Genomic DNA, 20,095 nt, shown 5'->3' on the forward strand with positions numbered 1-20,095 from the left:
TATGTAAGTAAGAGAGACTACCTAATTCCTGTTATAGTGTTATTTGCAAAGCAGCGGTGCTATTTTGCTGGACTGTCGGAGGAGGGGGTGATTTACACAAAAAGGAACGCGGGCTGCGGGCAGGTCAGAAATTACCTTCACAATCATATAATATATATAAGTTTGCGCATCCTGGCGCTTATTCATTATTTCAGGAATAAATAGCCTTGCACATTACCTTGTTTATAAAGATAACGATGTGGCCATACACATTTCATTGATCAATTGTCTATTCTGTACTGCACTCTCATCCACGGTTCTGGGTTCCAGTGATCCAGCTGTGTGACACATTGTATGTATGTTTCCCAATAAAGCCCTTTGAATTTAATTTAATTGATACACGTCATAAGTGATCGCGGAATGTACCGTCGCTTTGCAATGACATCATAGTACATTCCGATTCTAGAGGCAAATCCACTCCACCACTCGCATCGAATCCTACCTAAGGAGCTAAGGAGCGAGTGGAGGACGCGAGGGGAGTGTGAAAGTTGCGGTATTGGAATTTGGCTTTTGACAGCCCTTCCCCTATCCACAAGGAGGAGCAGTGGACCAAAGCATTATGGGAATTGTAGTCCAGGAAGGAAGTGTCCATGACATGGCGTAAAAAAAATCGGAACTATCCCTTTAAGGCTTTCACTATCTTCAAATATGGAGATATCTGACATATCTGATCATGCTAATACAGAACTACATATATGGATATAGACGACTCATCATCATCGTGACAAGCTTCAGCCGACCCTATATAAAGACATGCAGTTCTGACTTTGTGGGATGATGACACAAGCATCCAGCAAAGCATAAAGGGTTGCTGACACAGCCACACGATCTCTGATCTCTAGGATAACCACAATAGATAACCAGTCCCATTCTTCTTTAGTGGTGTTTTGATAAACAGGAAATCTCAAGACTAGGAAGAAGTCCAAGGGCCAGTGATGGAGGAGCAGGCTCAGTCAAAGAATGCTCTGAAGAAACAGCAGAAGAAAGTAGAGAAAGCCCAAAAGATGGGTAAGGAACAGGCCAAGCTGCCTTCTAACCAAAGCACAGAGGACGATGACTTTGCCAATGATAGCTATGGCGTGTCACCAATGTGCCAGTCCCTAAAAAAAGTGGAAAGAACATTGGTGCGTATCCAGGAACTGACGGCAAAGAGAGCAGACGAGCCGCCGATGTGGGTGCGTGCCAGAGTCACCACCAGCCGTGCCAAAGGGAAGCAGTGTTTCTTGGTCCTGCGTCAGCAGGGATTCAGCGTGCAGGCACTGGTCGCCGTGGGAGAGCGTGTCAGCAAGCAGATGGTCAGGTTCGCCGCCGACATCACCAAAGAGAGTATCGTGGACGTGGAGGCAGTTGTGAGAAAGGTGGACCCACCGGTGAAGAGCTGCAGCCAGCAGGACGTGGAGATGCACGTCGAGAGGTTGTTTGTCATCAGCCAGGCTGAGCCGCGCCTGCCCCTGCAGCTGGACGATGCTGTGAGACCGGAGGGAGAGGACGGGGACGAGAATCGCAAGCCTGGTGTCACTCAGGACACCAGGCTAGACAACAGGGTGATCGACCTCAGGACGACAACCAGCCAGGCCATCTTCCGCCTGCAGTCAGGAGTGTGCAAACTCTTCAGAGAGATCCTCGACAACAAGGGCTTTGTGGAGATCCAGACTCCCAAATTAACCCCAGCTGCCAGTGAAGGCGGGGCACACTCATTCCCTGTGTCCTACTTCAATACCACTGCCTACCTGGCCCAGTCTCCCCAGTTCTACAAGCAGATGGGCATCTGCGGTGACTTCGACAAGGTCTTCTGCGTGGGACCAGTTTTCAGGGCAGAGAATTCCAACACCCACCGTCACCTGACAGAATTTGTGGGCCTGGATATCGAGATGGCCTTCAACTACCACTACCACGAGGTCATCGACTCCATCTATGACACCATGGTCCAGATTTTCAAGGGCCTCCGAGCCAACTTCCAGTCAGAAATCCAGACGGTAAACAAGCAGTTTCCCAGCAAACCGTTCGAGTTCTGGGAAGTCCCGCTGAAGCTGAACTACACGGATGCCCTGGTCATGCTCCGTCAGGCCGGTGTAGAGATAGAAGACGAGGAAGACCTAAGCACTCCTAATGAAAAGTTGCTCGGTCGCCTTGTCAAGGATCTGTATAGCACTGACTTCTTTGTGCTAGACAAGTACCCCCGGGCTGTGAGACCTTTCTACACAATGCCTGACCCCAAATACCACAAATACTCCAACTCATTTGACATGTTCATGCGGGGAGAGGAGATTCTTTCTGGATCTCAGAGAATCCATGACGCTCAGTTGCTGACTCGGAGTGCGGAGCATCACAAGATTGATCTGGAGAAAATCAAGAGCTACATTGATTCCTTCCGCTACGGCACGCATCCACATGGCGGTGGTGGCATTGGCCTGGAAAGAGTATGCATGTTGTACCTTGGCCTCCACAACGTCCGCCAGACCTCCATGTTCCCACGTGACCCCAAGCGTCTGACCCCTTGAACAGGGTGGCACAGTGGTAAAGTAGCTGCCCACCACCACAGAGTCCGAGGATTTGTGTCTGTACGAACTCAATTGGCCCGTGTTCGGGGGAGAGAAGCCGGACAGGAAGGGTGATAATTGATAATCGCACATAATCCTACGGGCTGGGGCAGCACCTATCAGACGGGAGTAATAGGACGTATAGGCTCTATATGTCCTCCCAGTGGGGGCTCCTCACTGGCAGGTAACTCAGTAGGATACAACAGCAGTGACAATACAGAAATGTGTGTGTGGAGGAGAGGAACTAGTTGGCATAATAACTAAATTATAAACTTGTGTGAAGTGAGCAGTGCCTTTGATGAGTTAATCTCCCGCACCAACTATTGCATGATGTCATGCCTGGGGGAATAGACATTGTTGAGGGGCGCTAGCCCCTCCTATATACAGCTTTTTGTCATTAACTCGTGTTACATTTGCCATTGACAATGAATCACATTGACAATGAAAGGAGAATTTACATCATACGTGTCTGAACAAATCGGCTTTTTGTGGCAACACAAACATTAAATGCCATTGACAATAAAAGGAGAATTTATGCCATATGTAGACGAGCCAATCGGCTATTTTGTCCTAACACAAACATTAAATGCCATTGACAATGATGAATGGAGAATTTACGTCATATGTGGACGAGCAAATCAGCTTTTCTAAACACAGTGCAACTGTTTTAATTCAGCTCGGGCACATAAATTGAGTTGTCATCTTACATGATCATGGTGTAAAGATGAGTTTTTTTAAACATTGTAACATCATGGTTAAAAGATAATAACATAAGTTGACGAATTAATTCATGAAGAAGTATATACATTTTTTATTGGATGATGTACGACGACAAGAGTGCTCCTCACTTCACACAGGTGTGATTTCTTTCATGGGGGCATAGACAAACACAAAGCCACATGTCGAAGGTGTTAGCACACAAATTTCATGTGTGTGGCAACATTTTAAATCCTACACGGCTTGTGCTTATAACCTCGCCTACAACAACTGCGAATTAAACCTAAATATATTACTCTATGGACTAGACTGCGACGGAGGCCCGCCGTCTCAAGCGAACGTGAGCCACATGGACACCACAGAGCGAGTTGCCGTGTCGAGCGTTGCCCATATATGGTTTTTAATGCCACTTTGAGGCCTATAAATGTCCATGTCACAAACAAACAACAAAACATGCCAAGTATGCGCGTGGTATTTCCGGTTACCAGTTCCTGTATCATTCTATGCTTCCTACTTCCTACCTGGCCCTGATGAGGTTGGGGTAGGTTTTCACCAGGTAGTCTGAGATGTTCCTGTCCGTCAGATCCAGCATGACGTCTCCCGTGGCTTCCACCCGCTGGCGAGGGGGAAGTCCCCCGGCTCCCATTGGACAGACGGGCATCATTGTCAGCTTCTCATTGGTGCTGCACGCGCAGGAAGGGGAGGGGTTTTGCGGATGCAACTCTGGGCTCTGCATGATGTTGCCGAACACGGGAGAGACTTCCGGGTACTCCCACTCCTGGGTGCTGTTGCAACAGGACATCCTGGGAAAGGGGGTTTGCATGCAGGGGTTGGCTCTCAGCATGTACATGCAGAATACACACTTTCACTAGTTCCAATTGGCGTGGTGCAATGGTGTGTGTATCTATGCATTTACGTATGTATGTATATGTATGTGCATGACTACTGTAAATATGTATGTGATTGCCCAATAGACAGGCATTATGGTCCGCTTTGTCTCCTAATGCAGTGGTCCTCAACGTTGGACCCGGGGACAGCCAGTGGTCCCAAATGGACCTTTACAGGTCTGTAACTCTGACAGTGAACAAGTGGGACCAAATGGACCTAGCTGGCCTTATGGGTCTGTAACTCTGACATAGTACAAATGGAACCAAATGGACCCAGATGTATGGGTCTGTAACTCTGAGAGTGTACAAATAGAACCAAATGGACCCATCCTTATGGGTCTGTAACTCTGAGAGTGTACAAATTGAACCAAATGGACCCGGCCTTATGGGTCTGTAACCCTTACTGGGTACAAATGGTGTCTGTAAATTATTTTAGGTGTGAAACAAACAAACAAACAAACTTAACTCACCCCAGAGGCTCTCCCTGCATGCAGCGTGTGCCCAGGCCTGGCCTGTTGAGCATGCGCTCTGTGAAACGTTTCATGGTCATGTCAAAGGGCCGCTCGTTACTGCATGGAGAGAACAGATTGAACAAACTCTGCATTTAGTTATGTTTAACAGAATGCCTAAATTAATGTAGTCACTCTGGGTTAATCCATTGTGTGTGCCAGGTGTGAATTCATTCATAATTCATATGTGAAAGAATACAAATGTGAAGTGAGTCTAATTCATAATGTAATACTATTTCCACACAATATGTCGTGCAAGCGTGCCGCTCTTCTAAAAAATCAGTTACTTTAATTTGTGATGCGGTTTGCGGTTTCTAATCTATGCATTTTTCTTAAGTAGTGTAGCTACTGTATATTGTACAAGGTACTTGATTCACATGGTATCAGTGAAGACTGACCTGACAAAGGTGAACTGCTTTCCATACATCCAGGGGCTCAGCGTCAGACTGGGATACTCTCCAAAAGGAGGGACGACCAGGGTGAAGATCAGGGATATCAGGACAAAACTGGCTGGTAGGACAATCTGGAGAGAGAGAAGAAAAGCCACAACGCTGTAACCCATAGTGATATGTAGAACGAGTGACCATATAACTTGTATAATTTGATTTTGTGGAGAAAATTAATAAAAATAAAAATATGATATACTAACAAATAATGTTTGTTTTGTGGTTTTCGAATATTATTGTTTTTTTCCCCACAGAATCAAATGTTTTATGGTCATGATTCACCACCAGGAGCCTGAATGGCTTGGTTCCAGGCTTAAAATAATGAATATAAATATTTTCTGAAATCTCTATGGGTAAAATTAATGGGCTTTCGATTTGTGGCACCACAGAAATGGCTGCCACTGCTATGTCCTATTTTGATTAGGTGTGCTGTCATGATCGTTTGAAGCATGGGTAGATAGATATTTCAACAGATCAGATTGCCTCATCGGAATCATCTATATATGGTACTGTAGATAGCTTACAGATCAGATTGCCTCATCGGAATCATCTATATATGATCTACCTGTAATACAGGTAGATTATATATAGGTGATTCCGTAAAAGTAATAGGTAGTATACAGGTCCTGCATACTACCTATTACTATAATCAAGTTTTGGATGTTTTGTGGGTTTTATTATCCACTTTAGAGCGACATCAATTCCCTCAACAATTCCCCCAACCACACAACAATCCATCTGTACCAATCACCTCACTTACGTACATTTACGTACATTTTCATCTGTCCACAACTATCCTATTCTAACCCATCCATCCATCCACAGATCTGTATACATACAGTACCGTTCATATACATACTGTACACACAGTATACAACTGTTACTAAAGTGGTACTGTAAAGCGGTACTGTACCTGTCCGAGGAAGTCTTTCTTGCTGCGTCTGGCATGGTTGAACCTCTTGATGAGCAGAGCAAAGAACTGTTTCAGGATCAGTCTGGTCCCCTTCACCTGCCTGGAACATCTCCCTGCACTGTTGTCTGAGGCATCATGGGTAGGAGCATCGTTGGCCTGCATAACCCCTCTAGGGTCTGTGGTCATAAACAAGCAAAGCAATCAACATAGAGCGATATAATAATACTGCACTACAGTAGGCCAGTAGTACTGTACACATGTATGGAACTCATGTAGAATCCCTCTCATTCAGGACCCCACTAGGATCTATCTTCCTTTATGGACTATAATATTAATAATATTACTGTAATGCCTGTAGTTATATTGCGTGGTTGCATGCTGGTGTCGAAAATAGCCAATCTACAAGCTCACAATATGTGGCACCACACCAAGTTGTGAGCTTGTAGATCGGCTATTTTCAGTACGCAACACCCCCTTGCAACTAAGTATAACTCAGGAAATCAGCTTGTCAAAACAATTGTCCTACAACAATAGAAAATAAGCACACTAAACCACTGTTACGTGGAAAGATAAAGCAGTGATATTATGGAATATGGAGGTTATGGAATATTTACCAGAAGTACAGGCATTATTTGCTGCCTCTCCGTCCGCTGTGACCTTGATGAATATCTGAAGCAGAAAACATCTCTTGTTTCTTAAGTTTCCATGCAAAGAAGCAGTCGTTTTTTTTTCAAGTAGAAAGGGTTTTCCCTCATATGCTGCTTGTAGTCACATTTATTCAATTCCTCCCACAGAGGAGCAATTACTGCACGGTACGGTACACACAGCACAGACATTTCGTGTCTCACTAAGGAAATCCTCAGACGAAGCGTGTGCGCTGTGTGTGTACAGTAATTGCTTCCCCCGTGGGAAGAATAGAATAAAATGTGAATGTGAGCAAACATGTGCAGGGCTGACCTTTTGTCTTTGAATGACTATAGTGGACTATCATACAAGTAGAAATGACTTTGTAGAGCACTGATGCTATTCACACATGTCGAACAGAAAACATTCATTAGTACGGATCCCCTGAGTGGCCATGATAAGAAAAATTAATTCTCTCGTCGGACAAGATAATATATTGTACAAGATATTATGTCGTCCGGACGAGATATTATCTGGTCCGGACGAGATAATATATTGTACAAGATATTATGTCGTCCGGACAAGATAATATCTCGTATTATCTTGTCCGGACAAGATAGGATGGCTCCATACATTAGTATTCCTGAGGAGGAAACATTTTGTTCATATGAAATTGGTTTACTGGCCTTTTATGATGAACCAAAAAAGGTATTTTCTGTTTAGAAAAATATTTTGGTTAGATGATCAGTACAAGCTTTAATTTTGATTTAGGTACTTTCAGTTTGGCAGATTTACATGATAGACAACATTTTGTTTGCATGAAATGGAGGTTGTATTGTGTAACAGACTTATTCTAGTTTTGGTACTGTTTTGGTAAAACAGTCTTCTCTGTTAGAGGTGGCTTAAAACAAATCAAATCTGTAATCATGAGTAATTAACAGCTATCACTGATGTCATCTCATCTCACATCACTCTACTGTTGTTCCGTCCCCTGTACAATGTCTATTTGTTCCTGTACTGTATTGTATTGTACAGTTGGGTGCCACCGATATTGTCCGTTATCATTTGACCCATTTTAGGCCTGACCTCAAAATTTTAAAAAATCCTTCTAAATCCTCCAGTTTTCTGAAATAAATATTTTCACGATTTTTCAAAAATAGCAGACCTACAAGCTCGTAGCGCGCCACTCAGTGGCGCGCTATGAGCTTGTAGATCTGCTATTTTTCAATAGCTAAATTATAACAATGTTTAAAACACCAAAAGGGGTTCCCGCCCAAAATGGGTTAACTGTCCTTTTGCGCAGATCACGCAAACCTCAGCAAAAAGAAAAGGACAATATCGATGGCCTCCAACTGTATGTTACTAACCAGCTAGCCTCGGAAACCCAGACGTTTTTATTTCCAGGGAGGAAAAAAAAGTCTGGGTCCGAGTCCACTTCAATTCGGCATAGAGTAACGCAAACATCGCTCACTCTCTGCTGATTTCTGAGCGTCTGCACCTTTGTTAAATTGACACACACACGCACACATGTACACACACACACTCCTCTCTCTCTGTGTCGCTCTAAGTAATTAGTCTCATGTTGCGCAGCTGCGCATAGTTTCTCCCGGCGGATCCTGCCGGGAGCTGCCTATGCCATAAAAAGCATAGGTGAGTTCCAGGCTACTAACCAGCTAACTGGTTTACATCCATTTACATGGATGTGAAAACTGACATGTTGACTAATGTGCATTGTCCCGGTCAAATAAATAAATAGTGTACACCTATGCAATGATTATACAGTATGTAGTGTCCTGTAAGTCCATGTGGTCTGGGTACCGGTTTAATGCATGACACTAAAATAAATAAAAACAACTCAAATCAATCATATATTGGCTGAGTTGACAGCTGAAGCAATATCTTTAGGACTCTCTCCATTCGAGAATAAAATGACAGTAGAGAGTCAAGAGAAATCTTGACTGCCTCCATCAAGTGATGTCATCAGACAGGAATACAGGCCTCAAACACACAAAACAAAAAGTACTTAAGTACTAGTTAGCTGTCCACCACAGTCCTACTGTACCTCCTCCAGCGAGGTGTCGGAGACGCCGAAGCTGCTGAGGCCCATTTCCTCCAGCGTCTCCTCCAGCTCCCTAAACAGGCTGGCGTAGGAGCGATGCTTGAAGCCCTTGCTGGGCAGCAGGTAGGTCATCTCCTGGCCGATCATCTCCATCAGCCTGGCGTCAGGGATGTGGTGCTGGATGAGGGACGTGATGGCCTCTACGTCTCCTGGAGACACACGAAACGCACAGGGGAGTGGTCATGATTAACACCACTTTTTAACCTTTTTAACCTGTCTAAACCGAGTATCTTCCTGGAAAATAGCCAACCTTAAAGCTCACAACACTCCACAATGCGACGTGTTGTGAGCTTGTAGATCGGCTATTTTGGCTAATGTTTCACCAAGAATAATGCTGGGGTTCAAGTGGTTAATGTAGCGAATCCAAACATTACATCTACATCACTTGGCACACCTGAGGTAGACCTATGTAGACCTAGACACCTCAGAGCAAACATTACATCTACATCACTTGGCACACCTGAGGTAGACCTATGTAGACCTAGACATCTCAGAGCAAACATTACATCTACATCACTTGGCACACCTGAGGTAGACCTATGTAGACCTAGACACCTGAGGTAGACCTATGTAGACCTAGACACCTCAGAGCAAACATTTGTCTGAAGAAGTTGCCCTCTATTTCTGTGTCCACCGCTTGATGCATTAATAAGTAAGTTTGTTCCTTGTCTGTCCATTAGATTGTATGTTCCTTTAGTATCTGTATCGATTTTCTTTGTTTATAGCTTAAAATCATCACCTCACTTTAACTATCCATTTGGACCAATGGTCTTTATACTCTGATAGGTATCCTGAATATAATTATTACCCAGCAAACAGAGTTAGCAAACTTTATAAGTAGTGAAAATAGCCAATCTACAAGCTTGCAATGCGGCGTGAAGCGACACGTTGTGTGCTTCTTTAGGGTCTCGACCTGAAAAGTTTCGGAACGACTCCTGTAGAAGATGATAGAAGCCTACAATTGAGTGTTTGACACATTGAAAATTGCAATAAAAAATACGGTCACTTTCAACCTATTTTGGGCATGTCATTATAATCAATTCAAAAATCACACCCGTGTGAAGTGAGGGGCGCTAATATATTAAAGTCTAACTCATGTTGATTAGGTGATCTAAAACAAACGGTGCAAACACAAACATTAAACGCCATTAACAATAAAGAGACAATATGACGTAATGAGTTACATGACGTTACATTTTCCCTTCATTGTCAATGGCATTTACAAAACAAACATTAAACCTGTGTATCCCCTCAAAAATAGCGACAAAAATAGACGATCTACAGTACAAGCTTGCAATGCATTGCTACGTATTGTGAGCTTGGTACATATCATCTCATTCTGGCCAATCACAATTTGCGTCCTCACTTTTGTCTTCATTGTTTTTGTTTGCACAGACCCGCGAAGCTGGACATAGGAGGGGCCCTCAACAAAGTACCTTGAGAAGACAATGGGTGTGTGTGTGTGGGGGGGGGGGGGGGGGGTTGGCACATCTAACTTTATTGGACCCTGAAAGGAAGTGTTCATTCAAGCTTAAACTGGAAGGTTAAATATGTGCTTAAAAGAGGATATACTGGACACTTTATGGCTAGACTTTTATAGTGGAGACATTTCCTCCAGCAACAACCGAAGCAGAAAACATACAAATCAATATCACTACAAAGCTACGGTATACAGAAATGCATCTGTTATTGCATTGCTGTTGTTGGAACACTTCCTCTGGCAGAAATAGCAGAAGCAGAAGGCTATTCATTTTCATTGCTGAGGTACAGTATACAGTGTTATACTATAGAAGATTAATAGCAATGGACATTGTATTTGATATAGAACTGACAACTCATTCAAGTAAGTTTCATCCATTATACACGTGTGCAAGCGACGTTTCGTTGGTTCGACTCAACCTTCTCAAAAGCTCATCAAAATCCACTGATGCACCTTGACAGTTTTCTCCCCTTGGTGCCTACACACAATAATCCAATAACTCAATAAAATACCAAAACTAACACCAAATTATAATACAACATGCATAAAAAATACACACACACACACACACACACACACACACACACACACACACACACACACACACACACACACACACACACACACACACACACACACACACACACACACACACACACACACACACACACACACACACACACACACACACACACACACACACACACACTTACCATCCAGGGCTCGTTCTAGGTTGAGTGCACGGCTCTGTGTTGTGTCTTTGTGCTTGGTGCAGATGGAACAGGCGCAGGAACAATCCGATGCACAGTCACAGTCGTTCTGCGGGTGATAGCAACAAAAGACCAAAGACACCATCAACAACACTGAGACAGTGTCATATAGACCTAGAACAGTCAGGTTTGCACCGTGTTTTCATTTCAAGAACCCCCAGTTTGATATGCATGAGGAAACAAATCCTGTGTGTGCGTGCGTATACGTACGTGCAAAGAAGAAGAAGAAGAAGAAGAAGAAGAAGAAAGCAAGGAGAGACATGCGTGTCTTAAGTACCAGGTCTTATTACTTAACTTAAGACCTGGGGGCGTGGTCAATGCTGTTTGGCCACTCAGAATAGCCAAATGGCATTGATCACGCCTCCAGGTCTTAAGTTAAGTAATAAGACCTGGTACTTAAGACACGCAAAATACTGCCCGTACAGCAGCTCGTATTTGGTTAAAGGGGAATTTCTCCCTAAACCTTTTTTTACAAAAGTAAGTTGATAATTATGTATATTGACCAAAATAAAATATTAAAAAAATAATAAAGATATAGGGGAGCTGGGGCTGCAGCTGGAGATGAAGCTTGGGCTGGAGGGGTCTAACGCTAGAACTCCTATTCAATTGGTTTTTGTTTTTTGTTCACATCTGTTCTAGATGATGTGACAGCAACACTCCATGCATTGTTGACACTGCACTCTTCCTGGTCTACGTGAGCTGATGCTAGACCCCCCCAGCAGCAGCCCCAGCTCCAGCCCCAGCTCCCCTATATCTTTATTGTCTCCACCAGGCCGAAGGCATGGGGAGAGAGTATGTTTTGCACTCCGTCCGTGTGTGTGTCCGTCCGTCCGTGTGTGTGTGTGTCCGTCCGTCCGTGTGTCCTTCCGTCCGTCCGTTACCAGCTAATCTCTGGCACCGTTAACCCGGTCGATGCCAAACTTTGCACACACACTCCCTGGATGCCAACGATGAACCTCTGCCCCACATTTTCCAGAACGGCCTGTTATAGCGCCACCATGAGGCAGCTTTTAACATGTTTTACCTAAAACTGCACCGATCTGCGTGTAACGTTGCATGCACACTCCCTAGAGGCCAAGGACAAACCTTTGACCTGCATTTTCCGCATCTGCCTTTTATAGCGCCACCAGGAGGCCGACTTTTGTAAAACACATTTTTTGATATTACTCCTCCAGATTCTGTCCAAAAATCTCACAAATCGTTACACAGTATCTCTATGGTCATGTGCTCAAGTCGGATCTGTCCCATATTTCATATTCCATTCTAATTGGCTATAATTGGCTTTCACAGTTTGCAAGATTGCCCCGTTTTGAACAAAAGCCTGAAATCATGAACGCAGCATGCAATTTACGTGAAATCTTTCACACATTTTCCTACTAGGCTGAGGAATATATCCCACCCTTTTCACATTGGCCTGTTATAGCGCCACCAACAGGTTGATTTTTGCAAAACACATTTTTGGAACAAAATGCCTCAAATCATCCAATTGCCATCAAAGGCAAACATGTTTATATTACTCCTAAACATGTTGCCAAACATCTCACACAGTCCTATCCTCCTGGTGGAGACCTGTGCCCAGAAGGGCACTTTTTCTAGTTTTATTTGTATTTATTTTTTTGGTCAATATACATAATTATTACTTACTTACTTTTGTAAAAAAAGGTTTAGGGAGAAATTCCCCTTTAAATAGGCCTGAAAATAATTCTTAAGCTGCTTTATCTTTCTGGCTCTGATCAGGGAATAAAATTATATTCTTAATTAGCATCAGCCTATTCAAGATAATGCACTGATACATTACCCAAACAATACAGTGCACTGAGTTTGGTGTGCAAACTGTAAAGAGGAACAAATGTAATAATACACATTTTTCTTTTTTCTTTTGTCGGCGCACTCACTATCTACAACTGCCTATATACAGTAAATTGGCTACTATTAAGGGCAGAATGTAATCTCATCACGCACTGTACCTCATCAAGTACAAAAGAACCTGCATTAAACAACGAGGATGGGATTCGAACCCACACATGCAGAGCACAATGGATTAGCATTCCATCGCTTTAACCACCTCGTCTACTGTAACTGTGTTGTACACTGTACTCACTGTACAGTAGAAGTCCCATCCTCATGATACACTAGAAATTCAGTAGGTGATAATAATTGATTAGATTACGTTCTGTACTTTAATAGTAACTGAGTTCGTAGGCAGTTGGAGAGTCAACTGAGAATTGGCTGTGATATCTTCTAACAAAATGTGAGTACTTTTCCACCACTGCATAAGACCTTGCTTACATACAGCAAACTGTAAAGCTGCGTTCAAACTTGTATGGTTAGAGCGGCGCCATTACATACAAAGTCAATGCAAAAACAAGAAATTGCGTGAACGGGCACGGCGCGACCTGGCGCGGCACAAACGGGGCGAACAATATTATTCGCAACTCAAGGTACGGCCACGGAGCCGACTTGGGGACCCAACGCAGCTCCTCCAAGGAAAACAAACAAATGAACGGAGCTGAACGTGAATCCCCCCCACCGCCCACCCCTTTTTTTCCCTCACTGTATATGTTTCTTTTCCCTTTTTACCTCCTTTATGATGAATTCCTGTTCTGTCCTTTGTCTATATAGAAGTGTCTATTTGTACATCTCTAAATGTTTTTGATGAATTGAACATTGTGGACCCTATTGGAAACAAGTGTAATGCTTAATTGGGTCGTCCACTCACAGTTAACAGCCTTTGTATTGAGTTTGTGCTTGAAATGCACTGTAATTCTGCAAACTGTTAATACATTTTTCAATCAATCAATCAAAAAACCAAGCAAATATATTCAGGTCTGAACGCAGCTTAACACTGCCCCCAACCTCACATCCTCCTCCTCGCCACAGTCGCCAGGTGTTTGTTGTTGGCTCACCTCTTGCCTCTTGCGGTCCTTCGTGCGTCGCACCAGGGTGAGGTAGAAGCCCACGCCGAAGCAGTTCTTGAGGAAGAGCGGCGAGCCGCAGCAGTGCAGCTGGCCTTTGGAGATGATGGCTATGCGGTCGCTCAGCAGGTCGGCCTCGTCCATGTGGTGAGTGGACAGGATGATCGTACGACCTGCAGGTGGACAGTAGTGGACAGTAATTTTCTGAAAACGTTGCTATACCTCGTTTCAGTCGGGTGGAAACCTCATATGTTCAAATTCAAATATAGCAAAAGTAGCAGATCTACAAGCTCAAAACACGCTGTAGTATGATCAAGTAGGGCATACATTTACGAAGAAAACAAAAAAAAATCCCCTCGGAATAGGGATGCTGATTCAATAAAAATATCACCCCACCCCCCTTGTAGTAACTCCAAGGACCCCCTTGGGGGATCCCGGACCCCCTGTGTGTTTACCTGCTCGGTGCTTGAGCAGGAGTTCCCAGATGGAGCGTCTGGAGTAGGGGTCTACTCCCGACGTAGGCTCGTCCAGGATCACGATCTGTGAACCTCCAACAAACGCCATGGCAACGGACAGCTTCCTCTGCATGCCACCTGCATGTACCGTTTGAGAAGGACACAGCATCACTGAGCATTAGACCTGGCCAAGTAACACCAAACCACATCTGCATGTACCGTTTGAGAAGGACACAGCATCACTGAGCATTAGACCTGGCCAAGTAACACCAAAACACATCCCAACATACCCGAGTTTACAAAAGTAGGATAAATCACCTGCTTAATCTTGCTCATGTAGTTAAATAGAATAAGAATAGAATTATGTTAGATATAAGAGATTATAATAATATTATAATTGACTAAATTGATTAGTATCCCCTTGTATTATGCTTTGTTGTACAATGATCGGTGGTACAACTAAAGTGCTATTGACATATTGTCAGGGGCACTTGCTCAAAGTCATTTTGACTGCCCTGTACATCCTGGTACATCCTTGAAAAGAAGCTACAGAACTCGCAAAAACGAGTTTTTATTAGTTATCTAGTCAATTGGAAATTGTATGAATGTATTTATTGATTTTAATTCCAATTGGCGCTTGCAGAAGTCCTACCTGAAAGGTTCTGGGCCTCCTCGTCTCTCTTGTGCGGCAGCCCGAGGTCCTCCAACATGTTCTCCACCTCCATCTGGGCCTCGGCCTGAGTCTGGCCCTTCAGCAGGGCATAGAACAGGATATGCTCCTCCACCGTGAGACTATACACAGAGATAACACATTGCCAACTAATTTAGTAATTGTAATTGAATCGGCAACTAATTGCTGGAGTCTTTTTGCAATTCATTGTGGGCGTTTTTCCAGTGTTAAATGTAACTAAGCTAAAGAGGAGTGATCTCTTCTGCTGATAGTTGCACATGCACAGTAGCGACTGCAAAGCAAAATATCACACATAACAATGGTTGTAATGGCTGTATTTGAATAGCAGCCTAATCAGCAGCTAAGCAAAATATAATAATGCATTTTTAAATGAATTATTCATCTTTAATGTCTTTTTTAATGTTTTTTTAGAACATGTCTAAAATAACATAAAATCGAATGTATAAGGTGATAGCAAAATGAGTGCCATAATCCGATTCATCGTTTAAATAATCGGACGATTAATCGATTAGGAAAATAATCATTAATTTAACCCATTTAGAACAGGATATGCTCCTCCACTGTGAGACTATACAGAGAGAGAGAAGTTAACCCATTTAGACCAGTGGTTCCAAAACCTTTTCATGTCAAGGACCCCCAAATTGACACTTATTAGCCACCATTTAAAAACATATGCCAGGGACCTCCATAAGAGAACATTTGTACGGCTCTAGTAGCAGTGATTCTCAACCCGTTTAATTTCAAGGACCCCCAGTTTGACATGCATTAATCTACGGACCCCCATTGAATGGCATTTCTATCTCTGGGACCCCGATTTATATTGTAAAATCAATGTTAATTTAACTATGAGTGTACAAATGGAACCAAATGGACCCGTTAAGTTACAGACCCATATAAGGGTCCATTTGGTTCCAACATATAATTTAGCTGTGGACCCCCTGGAACTCCTTCAAGGACCCCTGGGGGTCCCGAACCCCACTTTGGGAACCACTGATTTAGACCACCTGAGGCCCATTCTTCTAAATCAGAAGTTCTCAAACTTTTTTCTAAAATGACTCAGATGTTTCCTCTGTATTAATGTATTAATGCATCCACAGACAGAGAATCAATTGCATTATCCTAACTAATGCCAGGGGACAAATCCCCTGGCATATATTGTACTTGCACTACTAAGTACTAAGCAGGCCGGAGAGGCTTATCGTCCGTATCAGCCACACTCTCCAGTGTTTTAGCAATTTCTTTTCACCATTTCAACTATAAATACTTTTCTTTTAAGATATTTTGGGGGATTTTCTGCCTTTATTGATACACAGTAAGTAGAAAGAGACAGGAAGCGGGGAGAGACACACCGCATAGGTTGTTTTAAGTAGAAAGAGACAGGAAGCGGGGAGAGACACACCACATAGGTTGTTTTAAGTAGAAAGAGACAGGAAGCGGGGAGAGACACACCACATAGGTTGTTTTAAGTAGAAAGAGACAGGAAGCGGGGAGAGACACACCACATAGGTTGTTTTAAGTAGAAAGAGACAGGAAGCGGGGAGAGACACACCACATAGGTTGTTTTAAGTAGAAAGAGACAGGAAGCGGGGAGAGACACACCACATAGGTTGTTTTAAGTAGAAAGAGACAGGAAGCGGGGAGAGACACACCACATAGGTTGTTTTAAGTAGAAAGAGACAGGAAGCGGGGAGAGACACACCACATAGGTTGTTTTAAGTAGAAAGAGACAGGAAGCGGGGAGAGACACACCACATAGGTTGTTTTAAGTAGAAAGATACAGGAAGCGGGGAGAGACACACCACATAGGTTGTTTTAAGTAGAAAGAGACAGGAAGCGGGGAGAGACACACCGCATAGGTTGTTTTAAGTAGAAAGAGACAGGAAGCGGGGAGAGACACACCGCATAGGTTGTTTTAAGTAGAAAGAGACAGGAAGCGGGGAGAGACACACCGCATAGGTTGTTTTAAGTAGAAAGAGACAGGAAGCGGGGAGAGACACACCACATAGGTTGTTTTAGAAAGAGACAGGAAGCGGGGAGAGACACACCGCATAGGTTGTTTTAGAAAGAGACAGGAAGCGGGGAGAGACACACCGCATAGGTTGTTTTAAGTAGAAAGAGACAGGAAGCGGGGAGAGACACACCGCACAGGTTGTTTTAAGTAGAAAGAGACAGGAAGCGGGGAGAGACACACCGCATAGGTTGTTTTAAGTAGAAAGAGACAGGAAGCGGGGAGAGACACACCGCATAGGTTGTTTTAAGTAGAAAGAGACAGGAAGCGGGGAGAGACACACCGCGACCGCATAGGTTGTTTTCCATCTCACTCCCATGGTAGAAACAGCCTACCTGTACATCCTGATTGTCGGTGCACACGCCCATGCACACGGTTATTAGTGGTTTTTGTGCTCAAAATGGGATAAAGTACCATGTTTAGAGCCTAATAGAACATGAATCCGAGGCCGTGCTAAGAATATGAATCGTCCGCGCGTTAGTACACAACCTGGAGCGAGTCTAGACTACAGATATGGAGGGCAATCACTTCCGGATCGGGCCGATGAGGCTCTTCTTCATTTGACTGGCACTAGCTTCACGGTCCCGCCTAGAGGGCTGGGCAGGATTGTGTTAACTGCTAGGCCAGCTACACGCATCTAAATGCTTTGTTGACATGGTGCAACCCAGTCAGATTGTATTTCATTTTATTGTTTTCACCACCAAATGTTTGTCTAATATAACATGTGCAGAATAGGGACGCTAGGGTCTATGTAGTCAACACTACAGTATATTATAGTAGACACATATTATATATTGTTATACGGTAAGCACTGTCTGCTGAGGATGGCACACCAAAAATATCCTGCTTGTACTTGAGTGAGTGAAAAATAAACCTTGAATCTTTGAATCACAAAATAGTTTTGTGAGTATCATTTTGGGGCTTTGACATGAAAAAAGTTTGAGAATGAACAGCTTTGAATCATGCTGACACATAACAAGTGAACTGACTATTTGAAGAGGATGTTGTGCTGAGGGCAGGTGCCCATGGAGGTGCGGATGAGGTCCATGTCAGTCCTGATGTCTCTGCCGTGGATGTAGGCTGTGCCAGATGTAGGAGGGAACATGCCGGTCAGAATGGACCTGCAGGGGGGACAAGGAAAAGTAGAAAATTCTGTGTGGTTGTTAAGCACAGTATTACAGTATGACGATAATGCATTGAGCCACATGACGTCACAAGGGGCGGAATAATAATTACAAAACTTTAACTGCTCTATAAATAAAGTCGGCAATTACTATAGTCTGGTTGCCCTGTTAGGCAACCACACTAATAATATATACAGCTACATATCATAACCTTGGGGCCAGGACTCGACAGGACCCCATGTGGGGGTGGCCCGTAGATCAGAAAACAAACACTTACAGTATGTTCAAAGAACATACTTTTTTTTTTTTTTTTTTACAGTTTTTGGACTGTCAAATCACAGAGTAAGGCAGCCCTACTACTGTACTGCACAATTTACTCACAAGAAAAGTAGAACAAAAATGGTTATACTTCTCAGTTTGTTCACTGAGAAGTATAATCAATACAAACGACAAAATATGCTTTCCCTGTGTTTTAAAACACTGCAGTCAGTGGAATGTTTGGGCGAATTCTGCACGACAGCCTAGCAGCCTGTTGCGAAACTTCAGCTGTTGGGTGGAATTCCGAGTAAACAGCTTTGCGGCGGCTTAAAAGATTTGATCTCCTCTCACATGGTGGTGGTCTTGCCAGCCCCGTTGTGTCCAAGGAAAGAGGTGATCTGGCCTTCGTAGAACGTGATGCTGAGATGGTCGACGGCCGGACGAGAGCATCCAGGGAACACTTTGACCAGGTCTTGGATCTGAACGCCCATCACAAGCCCCTCTGGTTCGGGCTCGAAGAGACCTGGGGGCACAGGAATTATGTCATCTGAATGATGTTGTTGGTGCATGGGGAGCTGTTAGGGGTTAAGCGTCTTGCTCAAGGACACTTTGACACACAGACTGGGCGAGCTACGGGTCATACCGCTGACCTTTTGATTCCCAGACAGAGCGACTCTCTACCCACTCAGCTACAGCCGCCCTCGTTCAGCCTTTTTCCACAATGGTTACACAATGGTTAAAGTTAAATACCCAACAGTAGGCTAGGATATAAAATTGATTCATAAAAAATAGCCTATATCTCATGGCTAACTGGAACAATGTCTCTGGGAGGTGAGAACAACCTATTAACAAGAAGGGTGGATTTGGAGTGGAAATGGATCATGTAGGACGATCAAGAACGTAGAACAATAGTCTACCGTATTGCATTCATCTTGAGACATTATTTCTGGTTGAAAACTAAGATAACAAATATAGCAATTAATTCTGTTTCCATCACGCTGGCAGTGGAACTACTTTATAAGTGAAGAATAATTTGAATGATAGTGAACCTGTCGGGTCGTTGAGTTCCCCGTCTTGCACGGGCTCTTGGTCTTGCTGTTTGTGCACATCCCTCTCTCTCTCCAGCCTCTCTCTCTTGTGTTGATGCTTGCACGTCCTCCTGCCTGCAGAGCCGTTGCAGGTGTTAGTCTCTGGAGTGCAGAGTCTGTTGCCTGCGTCTCTCTGTAGCTCATCAGGACCAGGCTTCTCTGGGTCTGTGGGGTACAGTTGGTATAGAGCCACTGCCTGGTTAGTGTGACTTATAGAATCGATTACATTTTATTCCCTGGAGTGTGGAAACGGTTTCTCACAGTAAAAGGCTTTAGATAAAGCAGACACTGATGGGAAAACGAAAACGCACCTGTGAAGGGCAACTTTGTTCCCCACCGTTTTATATTAAAGAAAATATCTTTGAAACAAATCTAAGCATGATTAAAAAAAAGAAAAAGGATGAGACTTGTGACTCTTGTGGAAAAGGTAAAAACTTTAATAGTTTGGCGAATGCATAGCAAGAATAAAAACTACACCTACACGTTGTGAAAACTTCTGTCATGACCAGCAA

The 20,095-nt window shown here is 43.7% G+C and overlaps 2 protein-coding genes across 2 annotated transcripts in view; one reads left to right on the forward strand and one right to left on the reverse strand.

The window, feature by feature from the left end:
* abca4b (ATP-binding cassette, sub-family A (ABC1), member 4b) overlaps positions 1-20,095 on the reverse strand; it is a gene marked incomplete at its 5' end in the record, with an annotated part of 96,376 nt that overhangs the window by 26,359 nt on the left and 49,922 nt on the right. The window contains 13 exons of the mRNA XM_079488524.1: positions 3,818-4,099; positions 4,654-4,752; positions 5,091-5,215; positions 6,052-6,227; positions 6,666-6,720; positions 8,738-8,943; positions 10,988-11,093; positions 13,951-14,132; positions 14,415-14,552; positions 15,067-15,206; positions 18,103-18,234; positions 18,847-19,018; positions 19,545-19,748. Coding sequence (XP_079344650.1) covers positions 3,818-4,099; positions 4,654-4,752; positions 5,091-5,215; positions 6,052-6,227; positions 6,666-6,720; positions 8,738-8,943; positions 10,988-11,093; positions 13,951-14,132; positions 14,415-14,552; positions 15,067-15,206; positions 18,103-18,234; positions 18,847-19,018; positions 19,545-19,748 — 2,017 coding nt within the window. The remainder of the gene's footprint in view (positions 1-3,817; positions 4,100-4,653; positions 4,753-5,090; positions 5,216-6,051; positions 6,228-6,665; positions 6,721-8,737; positions 8,944-10,987; positions 11,094-13,950; positions 14,133-14,414; positions 14,553-15,066; positions 15,207-18,102; positions 18,235-18,846; positions 19,019-19,544; positions 19,749-20,095) is intronic.
* Positions 1,332-2,540, forward strand: LOC306912369 (aspartate--tRNA ligase, cytoplasmic-like; the record flags this gene model as incomplete). Its single annotated transcript, XM_079488541.1, has 1 exon — positions 1,332-2,540. One exon carries the CDS (start codon positions 1,332-1,334, stop codon positions 2,538-2,540), a length of 1,209 nt encoding a protein of 402 aa, XP_079344667.1.

The sequence above is a fragment of the Electrona antarctica genome (assembly GCF_951216825.1).
Source record: "Electrona antarctica genome assembly, chromosome: 19".
NCBI lineage: Eukaryota > Metazoa > Chordata > Actinopteri > Myctophiformes > Myctophidae > Electrona > Electrona antarctica.